This window comes from Silurus meridionalis, chromosome 5 (genome assembly GCF_014805685.1).
Source record: "Silurus meridionalis isolate SWU-2019-XX chromosome 5, ASM1480568v1, whole genome shotgun sequence".
In the NCBI taxonomy this organism is placed as follows: domain Eukaryota; kingdom Metazoa; phylum Chordata; class Actinopteri; order Siluriformes; family Siluridae; genus Silurus; species Silurus meridionalis.
The window spans coordinates 18,621,942-18,648,179 of NC_060888.1; the positions used below are offsets into that span (position 1 = coordinate 18,621,942).

Genomic DNA, 26,238 nt, shown 5'->3' on the forward strand with positions numbered 1-26,238 from the left:
ATAACGGCCACTCTTTTGAGACCACGCAGAACATCCTATCATACAGCAATACACAAGCGGCATGAAGGTGAAAGAGACAAAGCGACGACCTCTCTAATCTCTTCTTCTTCCGAAAGAGGATGAGGGCCTGTGTCTCCCGAAAAGGGACTGGGAAGAAAAATATCTGGTCGTGCTAATTATAGCCACACATGACTTTAAAGGGGAAGGAGCTGCTCGACGGATCTGCCTAATAAATTGCTCCACGGTTATTATCTACCACATTCAACATCTGGTGTATCTTGTGGGTCTGTCCTGCTATTATCCTTGAGCGTTAGGGGTGTTTGAAAACGAGAACATGTATTTGATTATTAGTCAGATGAGCAGGAGATTCTTCCAATGAAATTATTATCTATGGACTCCTCTACTGGGATTGATGCGTATTCTATACATTGCACACAACCAGAACCGGCAGGTTCGAACAATTGGTCATGCAAAGAAACAAAAAAGGGATACAAGACAGGCTTTTCTATAACGCAGTCTGCAAGGGTGAAAAAGCTCCGATTTCTCTAATAATCGAACAGAAAGCTCGCATGCATCCAAAAATAATCATCACAAGACCTGCTGGAGGCCAGCATCTGACAGACAGCATAACAAATGGAATTTAATTTGCAGATATAAGCCTGGCTTCTCTGCCAATGAGTTAAGTGGCAACAATTTGAACAAGCATGAAATATGTGAAAAAGTGGCTCACGTGGCTTGTCGGGGGAGGAAGGGGAGTACATACACGGCTTTGCGCACCATCTTTGGGTGCTGATGAATTTCCCTCGAATTTGACTGACATGGTGATTCAGTTTTCCTGAGAAAAGGGCGCACTCCAGTTCTCAAGGATGAGTTTTTCGCTTTGGGAAAGATTAATCTGCTGCAGAAACACTGAGGCTGCATGCAACAAACAGGTGCCTGTCTTATGTAATCCGCCAGGAATGCTGGAGTTTGTTGTTCCCAAAGTCTTATTAAACCCACAGTGGGAACCGACTGCGAGGGCGAGGGCGAGGCTGCGCTAAATCATTTGTCACAGCTTGGCGTTACGTCGGAGTGAATCATCGAGGTATTGCGAGCTAGAAATCATTGGGAAATCAGGTTCGAAATCAAGCCAATCGGAAGGCACCCGATATTTTTTTAATTAAATGTCAGAGAATATTTATGACTATTACGGCCTGGTAGAACCTTCTCGGTATGTGTGTACACTCGCAGAAATATAAGTACCCGATTGCCCTTTTCCTAGTTTCGCTAGGGCTCCATTGAGGGGACAACTTTTGTAACTTCAGCTGTAAAAACTGAGCAGCTAATGCATACATACATCATACATACAGTGCATATGGAAACACTTCAAACTCCTACATAAACGCCGTGTTTTAGAAGAATAGCCTTTATTTGTCACATGTACATTACAGCACAGTGAAATAATTTTCTCCGCATATCCCAGCTTGTTTGGTAACTGGGGTCAGATATGATACAGCGCCCCTGGAGCATTTAGGATTAAGGGCCTTGCTAAAGGACCCAACAGTGGCAGTTTTTGTTTGTGTTTTTTTTTTTTTTGTATCCGCTCAGGCTTTGTGAGCTGCCCAAACCTGGCGCATCTTCATTAGAAACTCTTCCTTATAAAAAAAAATATTCCCGATCTTTTGGACACCGTGCAGCTCTTCATTGCACAGCTCTTTGATAGACTTTAGATCTGGGCTCTGACTGGGCCATTACAAAACATTGATCTTCTACTTCTGAAGTCATTTCTTTGCTGACTCGGTTTTGGATTGTTATCCTGCTGGAAGGTGAAATTTGTCTTCATCTCCAGCTGTCTAACAGAAGGCCTGCAGGTTTTGTGCCAAATTAAATTGGTATTTGGAGCTACCCATGATTCCCTCTGTCTTGACTAAAATCCTAACTGAAGGAAAACAGCCCGAGCAAGACGCTGCCACCACCAGATTTCACCCAGGATATGATGTTATTTGGGTGATAAGCTGTCTGTATAATTCTTTTTTTTTTGGACCAAACATAAATTTTAGAATTATGCTCACAAAAATGCAGCATAAAATAACACATTTCGGTGTTTTCCCTCACTTTTTTGTGAAAAAGGGCTGCCGTCTGGCCGTCTAGCCACTCTACCCCACAGCCCAGACGTGCTAAAAACAAGAGAGATTGTTGTGACAAGCATGATACTGCATGCCCAGTACTCGCCAGATATTCCTGCCGCTTCTTCATTGTTGCTGTAGGCCTCCTGCCAGCCTCCCTAATAAGTGTTCCTCTTAGACTTTTCATCAATTTTGGAGGGACATCCTGCTCTTGGTAATGCCACTGTGCCTCCCTATTTCTATTTCGTGCTCTCGCTCCATGGTATATCTAACAGTTTACAGATTCTTTGTACTTTTTTTTGTTCTTTTCTTTTTTAAAAACAAATCCGTTTTTGTCAAATGTTATTATTTACTGAATCACAGCTCACATGGTTTATTTTGGTTTATTTATTATTTTTCTTTACAGCACAATTTACTGTAATTTTAACAGGGGTGTGTGGACCTTTTTATATCCACAGGACATTGATGTTACTGGGCTGATCTTTCATTATGGAAAGTGTGATCAAAGTGTTCAGGCATGTTTTAATGTCTCAGCATGTTGCGCTACAAAGGCGAGAGGAATCGCTATGTACAGGACGTTTCAAGAAACACAGTGAGTGCAAACATGCAAATAAACCATTGCATCCTTTCAAACGGACATTTACGACCTGCAGCATAACCAGCTACAGGAATGAAACACTCTCAGCTGGAGAAGAGACGGAATTAAAGAAGCATGGAAGGTGCAACGACTTGCTATTTGAAGCCGTGTTGAGGATAAAAGGGAAGTCTCCAGCGCTAACAGGTACATCTGCAAACCTGTGGATAAAACATGTCTTGGTTCCCTGCTCGGGGAGAGGCATTAACGTGATGTAGCCTGATGGAATGCGGATTTACTGCTACCAATCTATTATTTTCAGCAACAGAACCTGTGTTTTTATTCCTCTTATACTGCAGAAAACTGCAAACACTAGCATTCTTTTTATTTATTGACTTATTTTTTATAGGTTTGTTTGATGTTTTGAAATAATTGAAATATATACGTTTGTTCCAGCTGGTTAAATGTTCTGAAAAACCTCACAGCAACATTAAAAGCAGGAACTTCTTCAGCAGTTTGAGCTACAGGAGCTCATGAGTGTTGGATTGGACCACATGGTTGAACGTTCGCTCCCCACGTGCATTAATGAGCCTCGGCCGTCCGTGACTCTGTCGCCGGTTCACCTCTGTTCCTTCCTTTGGACAACTTTTAATAGATACTGAGGAACATCCCACAAGAGCTGCAGGTTTGGAGATGCTCTCACAATCTGGCCCTGGTCAAATTCCTTATGCTCGCCCATTTTTCCTGCTTCTAACATGTCAACTTTGAAGACAAAATGCTCAATTGCTGCCTAATAAATCCCACCCTCTAACAGGCGCCATGACGAAGAGATAATCAGTGTTATTCACTGTTTTAATGTGATAATGTTATGTCTGTTCAGTGAATATGTGAATCATCCACAATATGAACCTTTGTTTGAGAAAACTGCTGCCAGAGTTGTTAAATAAAAGACACCAACACCTGACCAATGAGAATCGAGCATTCAACAGCACTGCGGTATAAACACAGGTAACGGCTGCTCTTTGGACTTTTTTCGACTTTAAGGCAAAGCTTTTTTCTTTCTTCACAAGTGACAAATTGCTTTGCTGGCATGCCGTGCAAACATGTTTTGAATGGAGGATGAAACGGCACGCTGACAGCCAGAGAGATGAGTGCTGCTTTCTTCGGGGGTTCACAGCAAAGACATGGCCTAGATTTTGAGCCGCAGGAGACGTCTCAAAAAAAAAAAAAACTCACAAAATAAAAACACAAAATAAATAAATAAAAGGGGTTTTGGGATGCACAACGTGGCTGAGTGTAATGCTCTACAATTGATCTCTGGCTGAAAAGCCGTTTTTTTTTCTAGATAAATACTTTCGAAAATGCAGCGATCTACATTTCGAACTTTTTTGAACACAAAATGAAAGAAATGCTGCTGTGCGCTGATTGGGTTGGCTCGGGTCCGTCTCGTCACACTGGGACAGATAAACAATAAGCGTGAGGTATTTAGATACTGCAGACGTTACATTAGCACTTCTAGTTTAGCAGTCAATAAGGTGAGAAATGTGCGCATTGGCGTATTGGGCTCGGTGAATGCGAAAGGGCCAACAGCCAGAGGATTAGTGATTTAATCCGTGCAGGAGGAAACAGATCATTAGCAGCAAAACAACTCCCGTTCAGGGAGGGAAAGTGACAGTGAGTGACAGATGCCAAGTGGACAGTCAGGACATAATGAGTGCACAGGGAGATATTGAAATGTAATATGAAGACGTGTTGATGCGTCACGTCAGCTTGCAATGAAGGCTCGTGAATCACTCAGACTTCTTGTTGAACGGCTGAAGCTTGAAGAAACCTAAAGCTGAGTGACTTTACATAGTAATGGACTAGAGGTGTGCGATTTTGCCCGAAAATGACATCAGACGATATTGTGCGGAGTCTGCTATTGTGCTGGTGCCTTGAGGACTACCGTAGACAGCTGACTGTTAAAGATGTCCATATTTCTCCTATTCTGCGTGGTGATTGGTTCACAGCAGTGACAGAGATTCATCTTTTTTCAATGAGTTTAAACAGATTTTTACCTTTTATGGGCATTTCTTTTTGTCAGATTCTTACATTTAATCATTGAATTAAAGTAATAAGACATCTTGACTGTTACCATGCAAATGAAATCAGTATCAACAAAAAACATCTTTGCAATGCAGAGAAAAAAAACGCCAGTAAGTCGCTGTTAAAAAGTGAGTCATGGTTGAATGATTCACTCCGTTTAAATGATTCGCTACAATCACAAAGACGTACTTACTCACTATTGCTCGGAGACGCAAAAAACTGTGCTGTGGCTTTGTTTCGGAATAAAATTGGTTGGTGAAATAAAACAAAAGCAGGCAATGCGGTGTTTAAAACGTAAGTCTCTTAATATTAGGGCTGAAATGATTCCTCGATGCTTTGTTTGGTCCATTAAGTACACTCAGAGCACCGTTTCCCCGCGGACCGTTATTACTGATGCACCACCTGCTAAACTCTGAACGGGTAAGAGCAGACGACGCTGCAGAATGAGAAATTATATAAATGTACACATTTTCTGCCCTCATATCTCGATCTTTGTATCATTCCAAATGCACTTTGATAGACTGACTCTCTTCAAACCTTCTAGACTTCATCGCGTGATGTAGGTGCGCTTTGTTCGGGTTTTCGCGACTTTAACTCGATGATGCCGAATCGCACGGTGTTAAAACAGCAATTACGACTTTATCGTAGATGATATTTAGCGCACACCCCTGGTAGGGACGCGAATCGCAGGAATCTGTTACGCTGTCAATATGTGCTTGTGACACCGCTTCTTTTTTTCCAAATCAGTCTAAATCCAGCGCTAAAAGAGGACAACAAGACTGGTGTAATCAGCGTGGCCTTAAAGACAAACAGGAGCTAAAGATCAGAGAAACCTCGTGAATAAACAGAGTGAGCGCACTGTTAATGTTAGGATGTGTAACAAAGTACGCTGACAGCGCAAACTATTTTTAACTCCTCCGGGTTCTTATTTTACTGCGGTAATTATATTAGTGTGCAGGGATGAGGGCTTGGTGTTAGCGTATCAGATAAACAGGCAGTAAGACCGGGGGGTGTTGGGGGGGGAGAGGCGGCATGCTGAGACTGTGATCAACTCAGCAGCTCTTGTGAGGCTCTTGTGTTGCTCTCTGTCGCCGGCTTTTCAAACAGCTGAGAGGTGATGCGGCTGTTTTTAGCAGCCCATTAAAGGAGAGCGCAGCGCTCTAAAGCATGCATGAGCAGCACAGTGTGTCTCTCGACGAAAAGTAAAAGGGTCAGGGAGCGTTGGTGCTTCGCTCCTCAGCTGGATCCGTGTGATTTCCCGCCCGTCAGACAGGTCAGCGGCCGGTGGCGTTCGTAACGTGTTTCGGGGGAAGAATATAAATGGTAGCGGACAGCATTTTAAATGATACGCTGCCATATTCATGAATGTGTCTCACAAGGTTTTACTTCAAGTCTAATTTGCATACCAGACCTTGTGAGAGCAACGTAAGGATTCAAACTAGTGTTTAGGGCCGATATTAATTCACCCCACATTGGCAAATGTTCTTTTTTACTCAGTACAAACATCAATTTAATAAAATAAAAATATTAAAATAAGAAAAAAAAAAAGGAATTCCAATGTTAACTCCAGTCTGCTTTGAAGTCCTAACTGAGTACGTTTAATGTAGAAAGCACCTCTCCTATTCTCTTCATATATTGCTGAGACTTCAAACACACACACACACACACACACACACACACACACACACACACGCTCATAAAGGTGCTGGTTCAATCTTTTTTCTCAGAAACACCAAAAAGCATGTTTGATTGGGTTTTTTGGACACATGTATACCAACAACAATCCTGCAGCCGGGACACAGAGACAAACTGCACATGCTGATTATAAATAGTAAAAATGCTGAATATCGTCTCTGAATATCAGTCGACCCCATTAAAGACTACATTGTGTTTCAGTCTGACCAGCTGAGAAGAGCACACTTATTGATCTTATTTGAAGTCTAACATACTACGCAAGAGTGGATCGCGTAAGATTATTATGATCGGTTTGAGATCATTCATCAGTTTTTTCTTAGTTCGTGAAGCTTAAAGTCCATTATTTTACCTGTAAAATGAGCTTAATCACCATTAGAGACATCATGACTGGCCAGCTTTTATCTTTTAAGACTTTATTTTAGTGTAATAACTGGTTTTAATGTTGCCCACTAAAATAATGTTCAACAATCACACTTGATTGAGTTCAAATGATTGATTTCATTAGTAGTCATGTTTTATGTTGAAACGATTTGTCTTATTTTAGGACAGAATATACATATTGCAGTGCAATCGGGAGCTGCAGTGGGTATAGACTCGTGGAAACTTAACAGACTTAATAATAATAATAATAATTTGTTACATTTATATAGCGCTTTTCTGCAGCACTCAAAGCGCTTTACATATGAAAGGGGGATTCTCCTCAACCACCACCAATGTGCAGCATCCACCTGGATGATGCGACGGCAGCCATATTGCGCCAGAACGCCCACCACACACCAGCATATTAGTGGAGAGGAGAGTGATATAGCCAATTAATATGAGGGGATGATTAAGTAGGCCAGCAGGCAAGTTTTTGAAAAGATGTCTGTCGAATCTCAATTTCTGTTGTGATGTGAAGGTCAAAATTTGGGATCAAAAGCATAAACTCACACTCCTGTCCTGTCCTGTCCTGTCCTGACAGTTCATGCTGATGATTTTATTGCTACCGATAGCTAGGTTGGATCGTACTTGCAAAGAAACTGAACGCCCATGTGAAATAGTACTGAACTTTATTACAAACATAAAAAAAACCTAATAATAAAGCAAATAAATCATGATAATTTGCAAAATGAAATGAATATATGAATTAATATAATTATATCATTAATAAATTAGAAAATAATAAATAGAATATAGCACTCCCCGTGCAGCGCGTAAGCTAAAGCATAGAAAGACTGCCTCTAGAGGCCGCTCTTGTAATGCCGAAAAATTACCGGTAGGATTCTGGCAATCGAGTATCAGTGCTGATTAATCGGTTTTGTCAATCATTAATATGGAGGTAAATTTTGGGATCCGCTGACCCGACCCGCCCTGTGTAAACAGCTCAAGCTGCTGATGCTGGTGGAATGCTTGTCCTTTTACTTCATTTCACAGTGCACAAGTTATCACACGATGTTCATGAGAATAATGTGATGCAATCGTGTTAATATAAATGTGCACATTGACCGACCCCGTGCCATGAAGAACTGAAGCGGTTCTAAAAGCAAAAAGTAACTGGTATTGCGTTTATAATAAAACGGGCAGTGAGCGTCCACTCCCTCTGGCACATTACTTGAGGATGTCTTGTTTTGACATGTTTAGCCTTCACACTGATCCCGGTGGAAGCGAGATAAGATACAGGCCCTCTGTCTACCACCACAGCTCACTGAACGGGTGAGAGATAAGAGCAGCAGGGACGATTAAGCTGAAGTCTCTGTCATGGCGTTGTTGATCCTTAGAGAATAGGAAGTGGATATTCGAGATTCCTGTGAGGTCAAAGAAGCAGGCGTCTCAGACCTCTGATAACGCGGATTTGTGGCCTGTCTCATGCTTACTGGCTTCTATTGTGCCCCAGAAGGGATGGCATTCGGGTAAGCAGATCCCGAACAGCAGGAGGAATATACTATGATGTCAGCAGCAGTTTGAGACGAAGACAAGCCACGAGAAATTCCGGCCCTGGTTTGGCTTCTGACATTCCTGTACAGCATGGAAAATTCGAAGTGTCTTCAGAGGTGGGGTGGAGACATACGGGCTGGGCACCACGCGGACGAATTCAAGATTGTTCTTTGTTCGGGTTAAACTTGCATCGCATTTGAAAAGCACGAATCTACATGCAGCACGATCAGGCAGAAGCCAACGATCAGCTGCCACCTACACTCTCTTTCACAAAGTTCACTTCACAAGATCCTCAGCATACTGTATTGTGACAGGACCAGAAAGAAGAGATGACAGGATATTACTGCTTGTGTGAGACGTCCCATGAATAACTAATACAAATCTGATTTCAAAGGAAGCCTAGATTGTGTGAAACCAGCTTAAAATTCTAGCGTTCTAGGTTACTAAAATTCTAGGTTACTAGCGAAACTTTTAATGCTTCACGGGGCAGTGTAGAAGTGATGGCTTCTGTTTGCTGATAACGAATGATGTTTGTTTTTGTCGAACCCTGCAGATTTCAGCACGCAGTACTGAAGCACTGAAATACGACAGAGCGGGCCGTGTCGTGCTCAAGTTCTACGCCAAGCCATGTCAGCATTTTTTAGGAGCCTCAAGAGAGGCCGTAATTTAGAAATATTAATTAGGTTTTCAACATATTTTACATACCGTTGGTTAACACCAATAACAGAGATGTGTGTGAGCCGGGATCTATTCAACTGTACGCCGTGACAACAGGTGACATAACTGATATAAACGCATCTATAAATCTGTGTATCTATTTTCTGATATCTTTAATCTCTTTTTTTCTACGAGGGTAATAACAAATAATCAGGCCATGTTAATAACTAGAGTTGGATTTGACAAATACTGATAGCTAGGTTGGATCGTACTTGTCGATACCTGATTAATCGATGATTAAAAAAAACAAAACAGTATGGAATCATGAAAATGTGCTAAAGGAAATAAATATAAATATATATTCATTAATAAATATATAATAAAAATCACAAATAAAATATAGCATTCTCCATGCAGCACGCAGTCGCATCGTAAAAACAAACAGGCGTTGGTGATTTGCCCCTAGAGGCCGCTCTCGTAATAAGAGTGAACCGGAAGCCGGAAAAACTATCGTTATGGATTTTTGCTGATAGCTGCTAATTCCAGCAAGTCAACCTCTACTAACAAATACAGACATATGCGTAAAAATATATTAAAAATATTATTTTCACAATATGTCCCTGGTTCGTTGCACGCAACTACCTAGAATTTTGCTCCACCCTTACTTTGTGGCTCAAACATGTTCTAGTACTATAATTAAAAATAAAGGAACAAGCGGAGTGGCCCACACAGAGACCACAGTGTGATTTTTACATAGTCTACTCTTTTCTTTTCAACAGCTCTGACTTGCATAAAAGACATTGATTTTAAGCAGAACTGTGAAATAAGAGTCCGGGCGCTCTGTACAGTGGTGTATCTGAAAAGTGGACGATCGCTGTGCCATGCGTTCCGTGTGGAATCTCGCTAGCGAATGAAAGTTGAGTGGCACGACAAGCTGTTTCAATATAGTTTTTTGCAAGTTTGTGTGAGACAGATGATGCAGCGGGGTTTTTTTTTGTGCCTTTGGGCTTTGAGTGCGATGCCTGTGCATTTGAATAACAATGAATGTGAGCTGGAAACTTAATGACTGGTTATAGCGCTGTAGAATGCCATTGCATCACACGGGCAAAACTTCACTCGCTGCGGTTAACTTGGCATTATGTATGGAAATCCAGCTATTACAGTTATTTCTAGGCAGGGACTGGGTCTATCTCGTTCACACACACTTCAAAAAGGGACGAGTGATTGCGCGTTAATCAACGAGGTCGAGATTTTTCCGTAGAGGGAAAAGCGTGTGTCCAAAACGACAAGGGAGAGACAAACAAAATTATTGCCAGTAATTGTCCCAGTCACAAATTCCTCTGTGCATAAGCCTGTGATATTTGAATTCAGTCTTTAAATTAGGATTAGTGTTGCAGGTCAGAGAGTCAGTATGATCACTTCTATTATTATTCCCTAAGTACAGCCCAATACGTGCAAATATATTAGAACACTCCTTGGCCCGTATCTCTCTTCAGCACCTTTGGCGGTAGAATGGGTAAAACTGGGTCAGTAGCAAGAAGGAAAGTCCAATCTGTCCTGGGAGTGTGATCCAGGGAGAGGAGAACCTACTACACTGACTACCGAGCTTAGGATAATAGCCGAGTGCTACTGCAGGCTCGGAACAAGCGAATAATAGCTGCATTAGGAAAGTGACCTGAGCACATCGGTAATGAGGAGAATGTAGAGGAAGTATAAGGAACGGTGGATGCTCAGCTCGGTTCTTATCATCAGGAGGTCACAGACGGCTTCTTTAAAGAGCTTAACATAAGACGTCCTGACAAATGAGCTGGAACTTGAACTGACAGCGAGCTGAAAAACCGCTGTGACTTGCAACTGTCACAACAGACATTATGCCATTAATAGCCTTTTTCCATATGTCATATTTTGCAGTGAAACACACACACACACACACGCACGCACGCACACGCACATACACACACACACACACACACACACACACACACACAACAAACCTAATCCCTGGGGATGTATTGAATCATGTGGCTCATGTGCTTTAAAAGCATTAGTGTCCTTTCTCCATGGAAGTCAAGTCAACGTGAGAAAGTGGTGGCTCGCTGAGAGTCTACGAGGGTAAAAACTTGCATGGAATATTCATCATAACCTGTGCCTGATGCTCTTAATAAATTGTAATGGGGCTTTTGTTTCAAAAGACTTTATTTTGCAAATCTGCTGAATGTTCGATATTGATTGGTCAGCAGGTGCTGGTTTATTTTCCACAAATGTGCTAATACTTTTTATTTGCTCTCAGGACTTGTACAAAAACTTGTACAGCTTAAAAAGGTTTGAAACGTGTGCTAATGTTGATAAGAGGGGTTATTAATAGGGTTAACGGATTGCAGCACGAGGCTGCACGCACAGTCACAGGGAGCACTGAACTTCATAAGTCAGTGTTTCAAAAGACATCGTCCTGTGTACATCGAGAGCCGTGCAGCTGGTGCTATTCTGACTACGTGCGCGCTCTGTCAGCACTCCTCACACCTGAGGCAACATGATCTCACTTCCGCATCCACTCTACTCGCCAGATTTGGCTTCTGCGGACTTTGCCCTCTTCCCGAAGATGAAGATCCAGCTCAAAGGTCGCCAATTTGACACCCTTGAAGAGATCCGAAGCGAACAGCAGAGGGGGCATGATTAAGAAAACAGTCCTGCACAGGGCTCCACTCTCGGGTGATAACAGTATGTGACACCACCCTCTGACCGATCATTTAATCCGTGCATAAAATCGATAATGGCTTCCTAACCGAGCAGTACACATAACTATCTGCCTTTAGTCACTTAGGCACCAGCAGGCTGCAAGAGATGCACAGTGTGAGCAAATATCTGCGAGATCAAGACTCCAGCAGTCACAGTTTTTGCCAAGGCTACAGCCCTTCTGCAATAGTGCTGGAGGCTAGAACTTCCACTCAGACTCGAGACACAAGAAGATTAAAGGTTTGCTGCACTTAGCTCAGCTACATTCCCTCTCCACTCTCTCCTCAGGTTGTGGATTTGAGAGTTCAAAGCGAAGGAAGTTCAAAGTTGCAGTGGGGAAACATTCAAATTAGCTGCTGCAATGGAGAAAGACACACTGCGTCAGCGCCCGACATGCTGCACGAGGAGCCTGCACATAAAAGTGCATCTCAAATGAGCTGTCTTCAACGGTGCCTTTGACGAACGCTGCAAAAGCCGATACTGCAGCTGAAAACGCGCGCGTCTGAAACCCGTGCAGGAATAAAAACGCGTCTCGCCAAGTCACGCCAACTTTTCTTTTTCCGTGCGAGAGGACGTCTGGACAAAAGAGGTTGGGACTTTCTCAGGTATCGACTTTCCTCCGAGCGGCACACAATGCCGTTCATTTCAGACAATTAAGACCTTCCCGGCATGGCCGTGTTCACACACTTGAGAAGCAGAGGGAGGAAAACGTCAATGAGCAGAATTTCCTTTATACGATGGCATGTGAACAAAGACGTCAGCATGAATAGGTGATCACAGGGAGATCACATATGCTTTCTGTGCTCGCCACTACAATAAGGAGAAACGCATTTCACGGCAAGCTCTTCTTGAGAACAGATTGGGGGCGTCTCATATTTACACAGCCGGCCTGTGATATGGACCCGGATAAATACAGCAGGAGCTGTAACCTGCTCGGTGAATGTAAAACAAATCCTGCACTGATTGCTACCTAATGGCCAAGTACTATTTTATGAGCCTTTTAACGTCACACCCTATAAAAACTACCCCTGACCCTGTAAATAAACAGTAGAGCGTCATAAATTTCACGAACACAACATCGGATTCTCTCCAACCCGAGACCCCCGGGTGAAAAGGAAACGTGATATTGATGTAACCACTGCTGACGTTTCTGCTTGTCAGGAATTTCCCGTAAGTCTGTGAACAGTAAATCTGTAACACAAAGCCGCTATATGTCTTTGTTTACTGTCTAAATAGGCGTCAGTCTATTTGGAGTTAAACCAGAAATGGGCGTCGTCTAAAGAATCCTCCAGAAACCCCCCAGAGATAGAACACCCCCACCCCACCCCCCCTGTAAAATGCATTATGCGATGTGTTGAGCTTCACGTCAGAGTGCTCGCTTGTATCCGGGAAAAAAAAGAAGAAAAATAATTGAAAACCTGCACCTTTATAGTTTATCGACTTTATTGTTGCGTCCCGTGGGGTCCGGGTCCCGGTGCGCAGCTCTAGTCACAGCGATACGCCTTGTGAACCTTCCTGACAAGCTTCTGAAACTTTCCCTGATGTATTTTCAGCGTTCGCTTTCTCTCTCTCTCTCTCTCTCTGAGTGGGTGTTTGAGTTTCAGACTTCAGTTCTAGGCTGTGCCTCAGTCTTTTGGTCCTGATTCAGCGCTATCGTGCTTTGTGGTAGCTGAGCGCGGATCAAAGGCTGGCTTTGCGAGAGTGCAGACTCATCTACTATGATAATAACTCGGACTGGAAAGAGCAGCTGGACAGGGTTGCTGTCTCGTTTACTTTGTACAGTGTAAACACGCCCGCAAACAAGATGTAAATGCAGGGTGGACGCTTAGACTGCGCGCGAGATCTGACAAAATGAGCAAAGTGAAGAGAAAAAACTTGAAGATTGTATGAAGCACTTTTTTGTGCATCTTATGACTGAATCTGAAACGGCCTTGAGGAAACTAGCGGGAAATTACACTTTTATCAAAAAAGGACAATGATAGAGATCAGCAGGACTCGGCTGAGAAACTGCCAATGAACCATGTGAGCAAAAAAGTTCTGATCACGTACATGATTTTTTCCGCTGAACATTCAGTGCAGCATACGCCGGCCAGGCATAGCATTATGATATTATAACATTATGAGCGGTGAAGTGAATAACACTGACATGGGGCCTGTTAGCGGGTGGGATTTATTAGGCGGCAAGTAAACATTTTATCCTCAAAGTTGACGTGTTAAAAGCAAGAAAAATGGGTGAGCGTAAGGAGCTTGACCGGAGCCAGATTGTGATTAGTGTCCAGTGGTCAGTATCTACCAAAAGTGGTCCAAGGAAGGAACAGCTTTGAACTTGGGACAGGGTCAGGACTGTTTTGGCAGTAAAGGGGGGCCAACACAATATTAGGCAAGTGGTCATAATGTTATGTATGATCGGTGGCCATGAAGTGCATTGACAGAGATTATAATTCAATTCTTTCTTTTCCAGCAATGTATTTCATCTATCCAGAACATTGCTAAAATGTTGAATATATTAGAAACCTACTTGTTACCTTGAGAAATACTAATAATAGTCTGTATTTGCTGAATTGCTACATTAAAATTTTTTCCTTTTTTCTTTGCCAGAAATCTGTAGTGTTAGGAACCACATGCCTATGTCACTATTTCATCATAGTACAATAACCCCTACGAGACGAGCGTGAATACAATATGGTTCTGCAGTGAGCAAAGAAAAGAAAAAAAAGACACTGGCTTACCTTGAGCTTGTCGAAACGCTCGCTGAGTGAAGTGACGTGGTGCTCACGGTGTCTGCCGACCAGCTTGCACAGGGTACAGATAAGCTGCTCGTCTGTAGCACAGTACAGGCTCACTGTCTCACTGTCGTGCTCGAGGCAGGCCAGGCCGCGCAGGTGCCCGTCACCCGCTGGCTCCAGCAAGCGGTGGCTGGTGAATGGTTTCTTGTTGGGATGGGTGGCACGCAGGCAGCGTTCGCAGTATGACGCCTGGCATGTGGCGCACGTCTTGACGGCATCGCGAGGAGGCTCCTGTTCACAGAACTGGCAGGGCACTCGCAGCTCGGCCGACATGGCGCTGCCCCCGGTGGGTGTCGCGCTGCGGGGCCGGGGTGGGGGGCGAAGCCGGCTTTCGCTGGGCGAGCCGGGCCCGCTGAAAGAGGCCTTCTGAAAACGGTCGATGATGTTCTGCAGCGTCACATTGCGCCTTAGGCCGTCGAGACCACGCGGGCTTAATGTGATGACGTGGCGGCACGTTGGACACTGGAAGGCCGACACGGACTCGAGCGGCTTGGCGCCAGAACAGTGGGAAACCAGGATGCGATGGGCGCAGCTGAAGCACAGGCTGTGGGCGCAAGGAAGCAGCAGCGGGTCCTCAAACAGCTCCAGGCAGATCGGGCATGTCAGCTCCGACTCCAGGGTTTCCATCTTCAGTGGGCCCGATCTAAAGGCGACATCAAATCCCACAGAAGCTGGTGAGTCACCTGCGTGGCAGATAGCCAGGGGGTTAGTGGCAAGCTGGCACCCCTCTGCACCCAGGCAGCGTGGGGGGAGGGGCAGGGAAGCTCAAGTGACATTCCACTCCAAATTCCCAGTAAGACCTGGTCCAATTAAGATTATCATTGCTGCTCTTGAGACGCTACGCCTACGGTATGTGGATCGTATGGAGTGGGATGTCACTTTGATATAAAGCAGGCTGGTTAATGCAGGCAAACAGGATAAGCGACAGCAACAGTCATTTTCTATTGAGCTTTAAAAAAGAAAAACCCGGTAAACTTTAATATCACAACATGAGGATGTAAAGTCATTTCTCCTACTACTACACACACATAGAGACGACGGGTGACAAATGAAAGGAAACTGCTGACTGTGCTCCCATGGCTTGGGTCCACGTGTCCTTTTTACAGATCATGCAAATCATTAACTGCAAATCAATACAGAGTTACTTTGACTGACTAAATTGACCATTAAACTAGACCTATTTATCTTTTCCTCTGATCTGTCACCTGTAAACTGCGTCTTATTGTATAGCAAGACAGGGTCAGTTTATAAAGACGGTAGTAGGTGCACCATTTGCAACACACACACAAACACATGCACAAAATCCGAGCATGTCTCTCCCAGCCAAGTCAACAAACTCTACTCTCAGAACTGCTTCATTACATAACACCGCTCTACGTTTTTCTGCTTGGTTTTTATGAAATCGCCTGCGCATGCTACATTAGAAACCGGAATTGTGACTCATTTGAACTGGCCTGGAATATAAAGGGGTTCCTTGAATGGCACGGTATGAATAAGACCATGTGTTACACGCTACAGCAAAAACCTTTTGATATTGGCTATCGGGGGACGCGATTCAAAATAAGCCTTAGTTCTCCAAAATAATAAAGGCGGGGGAGGGGGGGGTTGAAAGGAGGTTATTATTGCTACCTGTTACAACCAGAAAGCCTGTGATTAATTAAAATTGTTTCTGGAAGCACTAAAATTAGATCTGATATCGAAAAAAAAAAAACAGATGCTGAGTGCTTCAAAAGAAATGTTTGATTCATCATATTCCTAATTAGCAAACCACCTTGAACAGGATTTGATCCTAACATCACAGGAATGAGGCTCAAATTCTGTGGCCTGATAACTTACGCATCCGTTCCAGAGCTCATACACGATCCCTGTATGACAGGTTTATGTTACAGCCGGAATTGATGAGAAAAATAATGATTATAAAGAAACACTCGGAGAGGAAACGACAAAAAGAGACACAATCGGAGTGTTTCTGTGTTTTATGAGACGGTGCGATGCCGCTAATAACGGGTGAAAAATAGCCTATAAACCTCACACGCTCTTCCCCACACACATCACAGAAACCGACTTCAGAAGCCTAAAACAAGCAAGCTGAAGAACCTGGTTAATACGCCTTCATTAACAGAAATTCACACCTCCCTGCTCCGAGCTCTTTCCTCTGTTATTCCACTTCTCACTCATTAAATCTCGGAAAACAAATCAATTTATTGATTCCAGATTCTATATCCAAAATCCAACAGCATACACCAGATCGCTCTTTGCCCTTTCCTGCCATATGTGGTTCTTCTGCAAACTGTTGCTGGAGGCTCATGATTCTATAGGTTGCTACGTACACAGTGCTACAGATTTAGGCTGAATTTCTCTAATGAAGTTTTTCAGGGCAGCCTCCTGTGATCGCTTCTTCCCATGAAGTCACCGTGATTAAAGTGGCGCCGGGCGGCTCGGTAAATTCATTACTGGAAAAATAAATAAGCTGCTTGATCCAATCATGTAGATAGCGTGGTGATAAGACAGCGTCCTTGTGTAACCTTCACCTGGCCTGCCTGCTCCATCACATGGGGCTTTATTGGTCCTTGCAGTGAAAAAAAAAGTACATAAATTAAAAAATATGAAGATATGAAGTATGACGGCTGAGAAGCTCTTAGTCAAAGGTCAGGGTCAATCTTTAACCTTGCTGATTTAGTTCAATCTTGTTTTCTGTACATTAAATACAAAAGGATTTTGTGTCTGGGAGTTGAAAAGGGAATTTTAGGGGACGTTTGAAGCAAGAATAAAAATATCAACTATTTACTACCTATAAAAATGCCAGTGCCTTTTTTATATACTTCTTATAAAAGTCAAAACATCTCTCTCTCTCTCTCTCTCTCTCTCTCTCTCTCTCTCGTGTGTGAATGTTTTCCACATCAAATTAAAAATGTCTGCCAGGTTTGAAAAGGTTTGGTTAATGTGGATTTTCATGTGCACGCACGCCACAGTTCAAAACGAAGGGAAAACAAGGGAAATCCTCGGAGGCAGAAGTGAAAATCCTTTCTAAATAAAATCTAGATCATTTAGCAGCGTAACACCTGAAAAAGAAAATGCATTTCCTCTCATCTAATTGGCTGGTGTTGTAAAGTGTTTCAATGGATGTGTTTATTTAATTGACGCCATTTTGCCGAGATGACGGAGGTGGAAAGTAACGAATTACATTTAATCATGTTACTGTAATTGAGTAGTTTTTTGCCCCGTTTACTTCTACTTTTATAGCCGTCATTTTTCTTTTACTCAATTATGTCTCGTTTGAAATATTGTACTGAAATAAATTTTAAACCATATCTGTTTCCAAATAAAAATTGTCTTTATGTGGCAAGGACGACTTACTTTAGTCCGCTATGCTCTGTAATGTAGCTTTATGTTGTGTGATGTAGCGTTGTGATCTGCTATGTAGCTCTATGTTGTGTGATGTAGCTCTGTGTTCTGTTATGTAGCTCTGTGTTCTGTTATGTAGCTCTATGTTGTGTGATGTAGTGTTGTGATCTGCTATATAGCTCTATGTTGTGTGATGTAGTGTTGTGATCTGCTATGTAGCTCTATGTTGTGTGATGTAGCGTTGTGATCTGCTATGTAGCTCTATGTTCTGTTATGTAGCTCTGTGTTCTGTTATGTAGCTCTATGTTGTGTGATGTAGTGTTGTGATCTGCTATGTAGCTCTATGTTGTGTGATGTGGCTCTATTTTGTGTGATGTAGCGTTGTGATCTGCTATGTAGCTCTATGTTGTGTGATGTAGCTCTATGTTGTGTGATGTAGCATTGTGATCTGTTATGTAGCTCTATGTTGTGTGATGTAGTGTTGTGATCTGCTATGTAGCTCTATGTTGAGTGATGTAGCTCTATGTTGTGTGATGTAGCGTTGTGATCTGCTATGTAGCTCTAAGTTGTGTGATGTAGCTCTATGTTGTGTGATGTAGCATTGTGATCTGTTATGTAGCTCTATGTTGTGTGATGTAGCATTGTAATCTGTTATGTAGCTCTATGTTGAGTGATGTAGCTCTATGTTGTGTGATGTAGCGTTGTGATCTGCTATGTAGCTCTATGTTGTGTGATGCAGCTCTGTGTTCTGTTGTGATCTGCTATGTAGCTCTATGTTGTGTGATGCAGCATTGTAATCTGTTATGTAGCTCTATGTTGTGTGATGAAGCTCTATGTTGTGTGATGTAGCGTTGTGATCTGCTATGTAGCTCTATGCTGTGTGATGCAGCTCTGTGTTCTGTTATGTAGCTCTATGTTGTGTGATGCAGCTCTGTGTTTTGTTATGTAGCTCTATGTTGTGTGATGTAGCTCTATGTTGTGTGATGCAGCTCTGTGTTCTGTTATGTAGCTCTATGTTGTGTGATGCAGCTCTGTGTTCTGTGATGTAGCTCTATGTTGTGTGATGTAGCGTTGTGATCTGCTATGTAGCTTTATGTGGTGTGATGTAGGTCTGTGTTCTGTTATGTAGCTTTCTGCTGTTTTATGTAGCACCAGGGTTCTGGAGAAACGTTGTCTCATTTCGCTGTGTACTGCGTAAGCTATATATAGTTGAAATGACAATAAAAGCTTCTTGACTTGACATTTGCGATTTCTCTCATTATCATAAATGACATTATAACAGGAGCGAAAGTGCACAACTCACATTAGACTCAAGTCATGCACTGCAGTGTCTTTTTTAGATTCTTTTTTTGTTATTGCACTATAATTTTGTAAAGGTTTTCAATTAAACACACGTTCCCCTCGTCCTTTGTGAACTACACTAGAATCCTCCTGCTGTTAAAAAAAGAAATATGTTTTACTACTTTTTACTTTGACTTGAGTAGATTTTTAGACTGGTAACTTGAATTGTCCTTAAATGCAATTTCATTGATGCTGACCTGTACTTTTACCCGAGTAGAATATTTTATTACTCTTTTCACCTCTACATTTATTACATTCATGTGTGCAATAATAATTCATCTTATTTCATTTTTACACACCCCTTGTAGAGAAAAACCCTTTGTAGTCACATGATCTACATAAATCAGCGTCTTTCGTTTGTAAATTAGCACAAATTCAGGCGTTCTCATAAGAGACGAATGCCTGTTCTAAATGATCACGATTTTCGTGATTTGCAACATTCAGCAAAATTAATCGATTTCTGGAATCACATTGAAAATCATTTGTATACAACCTAATAACAAGAGGTCCGCTGCCGTTCATCGTTTAGACTTTTCCTCGTTGATCACCTCCTAAAATCCCAGACACTATTATTCACTCTCTACAGAAGTGTTTTATGTGAGAAAAATGATCATTAGTGTCCTCGCTGAGCTGAAGGATGTGGGGAGTGGAAGACTGCGGTCGGGTGTTGATTTTAAAGGTACGGTTAAGCCCAGGAGGGACCGTCTGTGCCGCTAATGCGCTCACTCCCGCTGCAAATGCGCAAACAAAATGCATGCGTCACGATGTGGCATTTTTGGAACAATGACAATTAGCCTCGTCTAAACAATAGGGACAATTCGTCTGTAAAAGTGACTTGTAGTGCGGCTCTTCCTTGAATTCTATTTTGTCGCAAGAATACTGATACATTATAACAGCTAATGTACTGAGTAACCAGGATATGTATATACATCTTTTTCCTCTCTGTCAGATTATACATTTATAATTGCACCATAACTACATTTTAGCATATAATGAAAAAATGTGCTAAAAGAATGTCTTAAATCTTAATCCTACTGAAAGGTGCATAAAAAAGAAAATCCCTCCAAACTAATGATCTTTCTACTCCTCTTGTCCACTTCTCCAGGGTTTCTGCAGGTTTCACCAAGTCAAACTGAAGACTTTTTAAGAGCTTTTCAAGAGTATTGAGAATGAAATTTGACCTTAATGAAGCCTTAAATTCAGTTTTTTTTTAAGCCAAGTGTCCCTAAACATGCACTTCCACATAGCTGAAAAATAAAATCCATTTTACGTCTGTGATCTAATCCGGGAGAGCTTCACGCCATTCTCTCAGTCGTAGTAATACGTCAAATTATATTTGGAATAGTGAATAAAAACACACCAAAAAAAAAACCCAAAGCGCTGCGAGAGCATTTTAATGACAACGGAAAATTAAGACCGGTTTAAAATGATTTCAGACCTCAAACAGCGAATTGAAGAATTTTAAGGGCTAAAATTGAGTTTTTACAACTTTAGACTTTTTAAGACCCTGCAGAAACACTGTTCTCGGTCTTCACCATGTTTGCTGTGTGGATATGAAAAACGCACTGCTATGCAGTGATATTCAGAAAGATGAAATGTGCGATCCTCCTTAATCATAAAGGAGTCAGTAAAAAGTCGATATATAAACATTTCTCTAAAAATTTCTCCCAAAAATAGAAATATCCAGTATTCTGTAAATTTACTGCTGACCTACATACCCGATGACACAGATTTTGCCTTCTCTAGTTGGTCTATGAGCCACCGAGTGCAAGTGTTCAAGTCCCTGGTGGATGTGTGTGTGCACGTGTGTGTGTGATGACAGGAGCTTGTGGTCACAGTTCTGGCTGAGCTTGTGGGTCAGATCTCGCCTGCTGGCCCAGACTCTCTAATAGAGCAATTCATCTTCTGTCAGCCTGCAGCTGGAAATCAGCGCCACATGTTTTGGTGGAGCCTGTGAACCGGGGATATTACAGCAGGGCAGTGAGGTTCACTTCACCCTATACTAGAGCAGCCGTCGATATGGAGCATGCCCCACAGCCTGGTGGGATCTTCCTGCTGTGTTATTCAGACTGGAGCCAAGTCCGTTCCCAACGTACTTTTCTGAGCTCATTTCTGCCTGTGGCCATTAAACTATATCAAGTCAAGTTTATTTCTCCAGCGCTTTTCACAACAGACATCGTCTCAAAGCAGCTTTACAGAATTTAACAGGAAAGGTGAACGATGTGTGTTTATCCCTGATGAGCAGCCGTGGCGACTGTGGCAAGGAAAAAACTCTCCCTTAGATGTTATGAGGAAGAAACCTTGAGAGGAACCAGACTCAAAAGAGGATCCTCATTTGGGTGAGATCAAGATTGTGAGTAAAAGTCTTTAAACAACACAGAACACTGGAGAGTGAGAACTAACATGAGCACTGGAATGTAAGATTATGAGTAATGTCCTTTTTGCAGTCAATATGGACTATATATCTCCTCCCTCCGAGTGTTAAACAGCTGCTCCACCATACACGCATACGTATTGTTATATTTATATTGCACATAAATTGTTGTGCAATAATTATTACTCGCATGCGCAATGACTTTTAGAACCATTATTGTAGTCTGACTTCTCTGCCATCTGTTCACTGCTGCTACAAATTCAATGTCATGCTGCTACACATTTCATTTCACTCAATCTATTACTTATTATCTGTATTTATTTACATGTTCTCGTTTATTTCTACTTTAATCTTTTACTGTGAGTGACTGCAACAAAACAATTTCCCAATGGGATCAATCAAGTATTCTGATGGTCAATGGTCTACCACCTGTGGTGTGTACGTTGTATGGTCTAAAGTATGTGACACCAGACCATCACAGTGCTTGTTGAATCTACCTTTCCAGATTCAGTCACACAGTGGGGAAGCTCAGTGGTTAAGGCTCGGGGTTATTGATGGGTTCGAGGTTCAAGCCCCAGTATCGGCAAGCTGCCGCTCTTGGGCCCTTGAGCAAAACCCCTCTGTGCTTCAGGGGTGCAGTATCATGGCTGACCCCGGCTATCTATCGTCGCTTGGTGTGCAAAGAAAGAAACGGCATAGCCACTCTTCTTAGCAGGCTTTTCACTAGATTTCATTAGGTTAGTTCCCAAATAACATCCATGAAGAAGAGGCGAAAATTGTTGCGTATTATATTGAAACTGGGTGCTTGAGTACACATACTCGGTTGCCCCCAATGGTCATCTTTCATAGTATATGAAATAAGCACATATAGTATAAGCTATCGCCGATTTAGCAATCGAGTTTTCTGCAGATTATTCCATCAAATATTCGAAGAAGTTTAGAACAGCGTAGCAGTGACAAAATACATGAAGTGCCCCCCAGCGGGTCGTTTAGGGTATTGTGTAAATAATAATCATGGTCTCGGACACCTTTTGCTTAGAGTTAATTTTGATAATGTGTGGGGTGGAATCTGGGTTGAGGCAGTCTGTACATTCTTACACCTGAATCTGCTCCAGAGTTTGTGCGTCAGTAAAAATAGTCCGTAGAGAAACACAGTGCTCCCTGTGTACTTAAAGGGACTAAATAAAACTGGTGGGAAAGTTTTTACAGAACTCTCTTTCATGAGTAAATAGATGTTCAGACAAAATGCTGAAAAAAAAGGAAGTGACCATTTAAGTTTGACCTGAGAAATATGTGTTTATACTCTCCATGAAGTTGAAAACAGATGTAGCGTCTCTTCAGATGCGTTTAAGTGAATCACCACTACAAACCGAGACATAACCTCTTCAAACTTATCTCTAGTCGACCATGAAAAGCTGCATGCTGCCCGCACTTATCTTAATCACTTACTCGGAAACTTATAATCAAGTCACTTTTTTGTAACCGGATCTTCTGAAGACCCGTAACACCGTACGCAGAAACCATTCCTCTTAACCATTAAACTCCTCTGCAGCCTTATGAGAAATTCCTGACATCTCTAACTGCTGTGTTTTTTTGGAAAAACAAACCTCAGTTACCATAACAAGCCTCGAGTGTGGGCCGTGTTTACAGCAGAAGCTCATCCCAGGAGAAAGCGGTGGATTAACAAAGCAAGCAGGTGTTTTCGAGGCAGGATCGACTCTCCCTGGAACTGTAGCTCATTTAAGCGTGCCGCACTCGCACTCTGCACTTTCTCTCACGTCTGATAAACACCGTGGGGGGACGAACACGTCTGCATGTGTCTCTAAAGCCCGACGTTAAGCATCGCCGTGTCTGGATAAGTGCGCTTATCGTGACCAATGGACGTCAAGCTCATTGATGCAGCCCGTAGGACTTTTTAAGACCAAATGCAATTTAAGACCGAGATCACGAGATTAAAACACACACACACACACACACACACACACACACACACACACACACACCTTGTTAGCAACTGGCCTTAAACAAACTCTGAAATAATTTTTTTAACCCCATAGCTAAAATATCAAATCCGTTTTACGTCTGTGGTACAAGCAAATAGAGTTTTGCGTCAATAACAGAAAGCTGATTGGCTGTTGCATGTTGGTCTCATTTGCATTCGTAATACAGCGGATTTTATTTGGACTAGCGAAGGAAAGAGAGGTGTGCATTTCTGCCGGTTCATTTCAATCAGCGTTACATGGACGCCGGCTAATTAAGACCCGTTTAAAATGATTTAAGACCTCATACAGTAAATTTAAGACCTTTTAAGGCCTAAAATTTAGCTTTTTTTTAAATTGCAAACTGTGGGATTCAGCTTGCAGATAACAAACTGCAAGTGTTACTACGGGATCGATCTTTAGGCTGCTTCACTGCGAACGGAATCAGACGGCCGTGTTAGAGTCCAGATGGGCATATGACCTGAAGAAAATGCTACTGAATGTTAAAATGCTACCTCAATCAGCTACATGCTTTTGATAGGACACGGCTTTAGTTTTGTAGCTACAGGATGTAACAGGCGGAGGAATAGGAGAGGGTTGTGATTGAGAACCAGATGGCGTCGGAACCCACATAAGCGAGTCAATTTGAAACCAGTGACAGTTAGTTAATCCAGTGACATTTCCCTCATACTGTAGTAGTTGCTTTAGAGCGCACGCTGATACAGCAAGGGTCTAGTCTTGAGCAGCAGGTAGTCTCACACTCCTATCAGCCAATTACAGACAAATGATTATTAGTTAAGGAGGTTCTGTATGTACACGGTCATAAAGCTTAATCCCCTGGGAGACATTTTGGCAAGGCGACCTAGGAAATCGCACGGAAAGTGTAATTTTCCATGCAGGCAGCCAGACGTCTATTGTCCTGCTGTCAGAGGTCACTGTGGCTGCTGGCTGAGGTTCAGGTTTTCCACATCCTCTCTTTAATGCTGGCCAGGCCTTATAAAACATGCCATTTCTATTCATAGGATGCAAACAGCAACGTGGGCTAGCAGTTGTGCTGCGGCTGTAAGTTGAGCCTGAACGCTTTTGGCATTTGCCCTGCACAAACATGGCCGGCTAACCTTCACATTTAGCACAGCCAGATCCAGGTCGAAGCCCATCTGCTGCTCTGCCAGTGAACTGTGGCTGTGAAGTGATGGGTGCTGTAGGATGTGGTTAATCCTGGAAACTAAGATATTGAACCGAGATTCCCCTTTGCGTGTCGAAGCCTAGGAACATTCTACAGTCGCCTTTCGTCCATCACGCTACACTGAACGCATTACGGTATGTTGGTTTGCTTACAGACTAAAAGCAGGACGCGAAAGGAATTCCCGACTTTCCCAAAGAACCGCTAAACAATCACCGGTCTCCCTGCGCGTACGCGTGTATGTGATAGGAGGCAGATAGTGGCTTCCTCTGAGAATTTGCAGGTTTTGGCTTCATATAGACTTTTATTATTTATTAAAAAAGATAATAAATGCATACATTTGTAGAGGTGCAACGGATAGTAGATGATTCGGTTTGGCGGAACTTCCCGAAGCAGTCATGCGTTCACGTGTTCTTTGTTCAACAACAAAAAAAAACTCCTGTGTCATTTACATCGCAGGTATGGGAGCGTTTCTTTTTACGACATTCCGTTCTTTTACATACCGTGCAGGTGGATGAATAACAATTACGCTTGAGTTGAGTTGAGTCGATTGCTGTAACTTTTCTTGTAAGAAATTGATTTTTTTTCTCCTCCCCTTTTTTTTTTGCTTATCCGAACAAAGATCCGATCTGTGACTCGAAAATCGTAATGTGATCTGAGCTGTGAGTTTGGTGATCCGTTGCACCAGTAACGCATTAACATCGCATGACCCATATATTAAATATCCAGTTCCCGGTTCCAGATTTAGCCGCCTTTTATTATAGCCTCCACTCTTCTGGGAAGGCTTTTCTCTAGGTTTTGGAGCATGGCTGTGGGGATTTGGCCATTACGCCCCACACGAGCGGTAGTGGAATTGGGCTCTGATGCTGGGTGAGGACGCCTAGAGAGTAGTGTCTTTATAGTGTGTTTGGGTCCATCAATCCTGCTGAAGAGAAATGAAAACGTCAGCGGTTTGGAGAAGAATCACATATTGATGTGACGATCAAACGTCCATATACTTTTGTGTACTTACTCTACTTTAGAAGAATGTAGCTCTAATTCTAATTCTAAGGCTTCTAAGGCTTTTGATTTATACGGACGACTGCGAATTGTACGAATTTTCGAAAGCAAACTAGTAAAGTGTTGAAAAACAGAGCGAGCGCCTCCTTCCTCTGCTTCGGCGAGCTGTCTTCTAAACTCAGGACAAAGACATCCTTCGTTGACGCAACAAAGTGAGGCTCTGCTCAACGTTTTAATTACCGCCAGAGCCGTTCTCAACCGCACCTTCACCCGACACGATGAAGTAAAGACCTTCAAACGCCCTGTCATTTCCCTAATGCTCTTAGCCTGAGCTGGGTCTTATCACGCCTGAGCACGGTATAGCGCCACTGCACACACTCTTACTTACCCCAAAGCACTTCCATTATTGATGTGCTTCTGCTCTGCTAAGAACAAAATCAGGATATAAAATGCAGTGCAAAAGCTTAT

General features: G+C 42.6%; 1 protein-coding gene across 6 annotated transcripts in view; it reads right to left on the reverse strand.

The window, feature by feature from the left end:
• Positions 1-26,238, reverse strand: part of mid2 (midline 2) — a 128,431-nt gene that overhangs the window by 29,941 nt on the left and 72,252 nt on the right. For 4 of the 6 annotated variants that reach the window (XM_046849257.1, XM_046849261.1, XM_046849262.1 and 1 more), the window contains exon 2: positions 14,493-15,232. In XM_046849257.1, coding sequence (XP_046705213.1) covers positions 14,493-15,176 — 684 coding nt within the window. In that variant the 5' untranslated portion in view covers positions 15,177-15,232. The remainder of the gene's footprint in view (positions 1-14,492; positions 15,233-26,238) is intronic. The other 2 variants (XM_046849260.1, XM_046849259.1) reach the window with 1 other exon arrangement.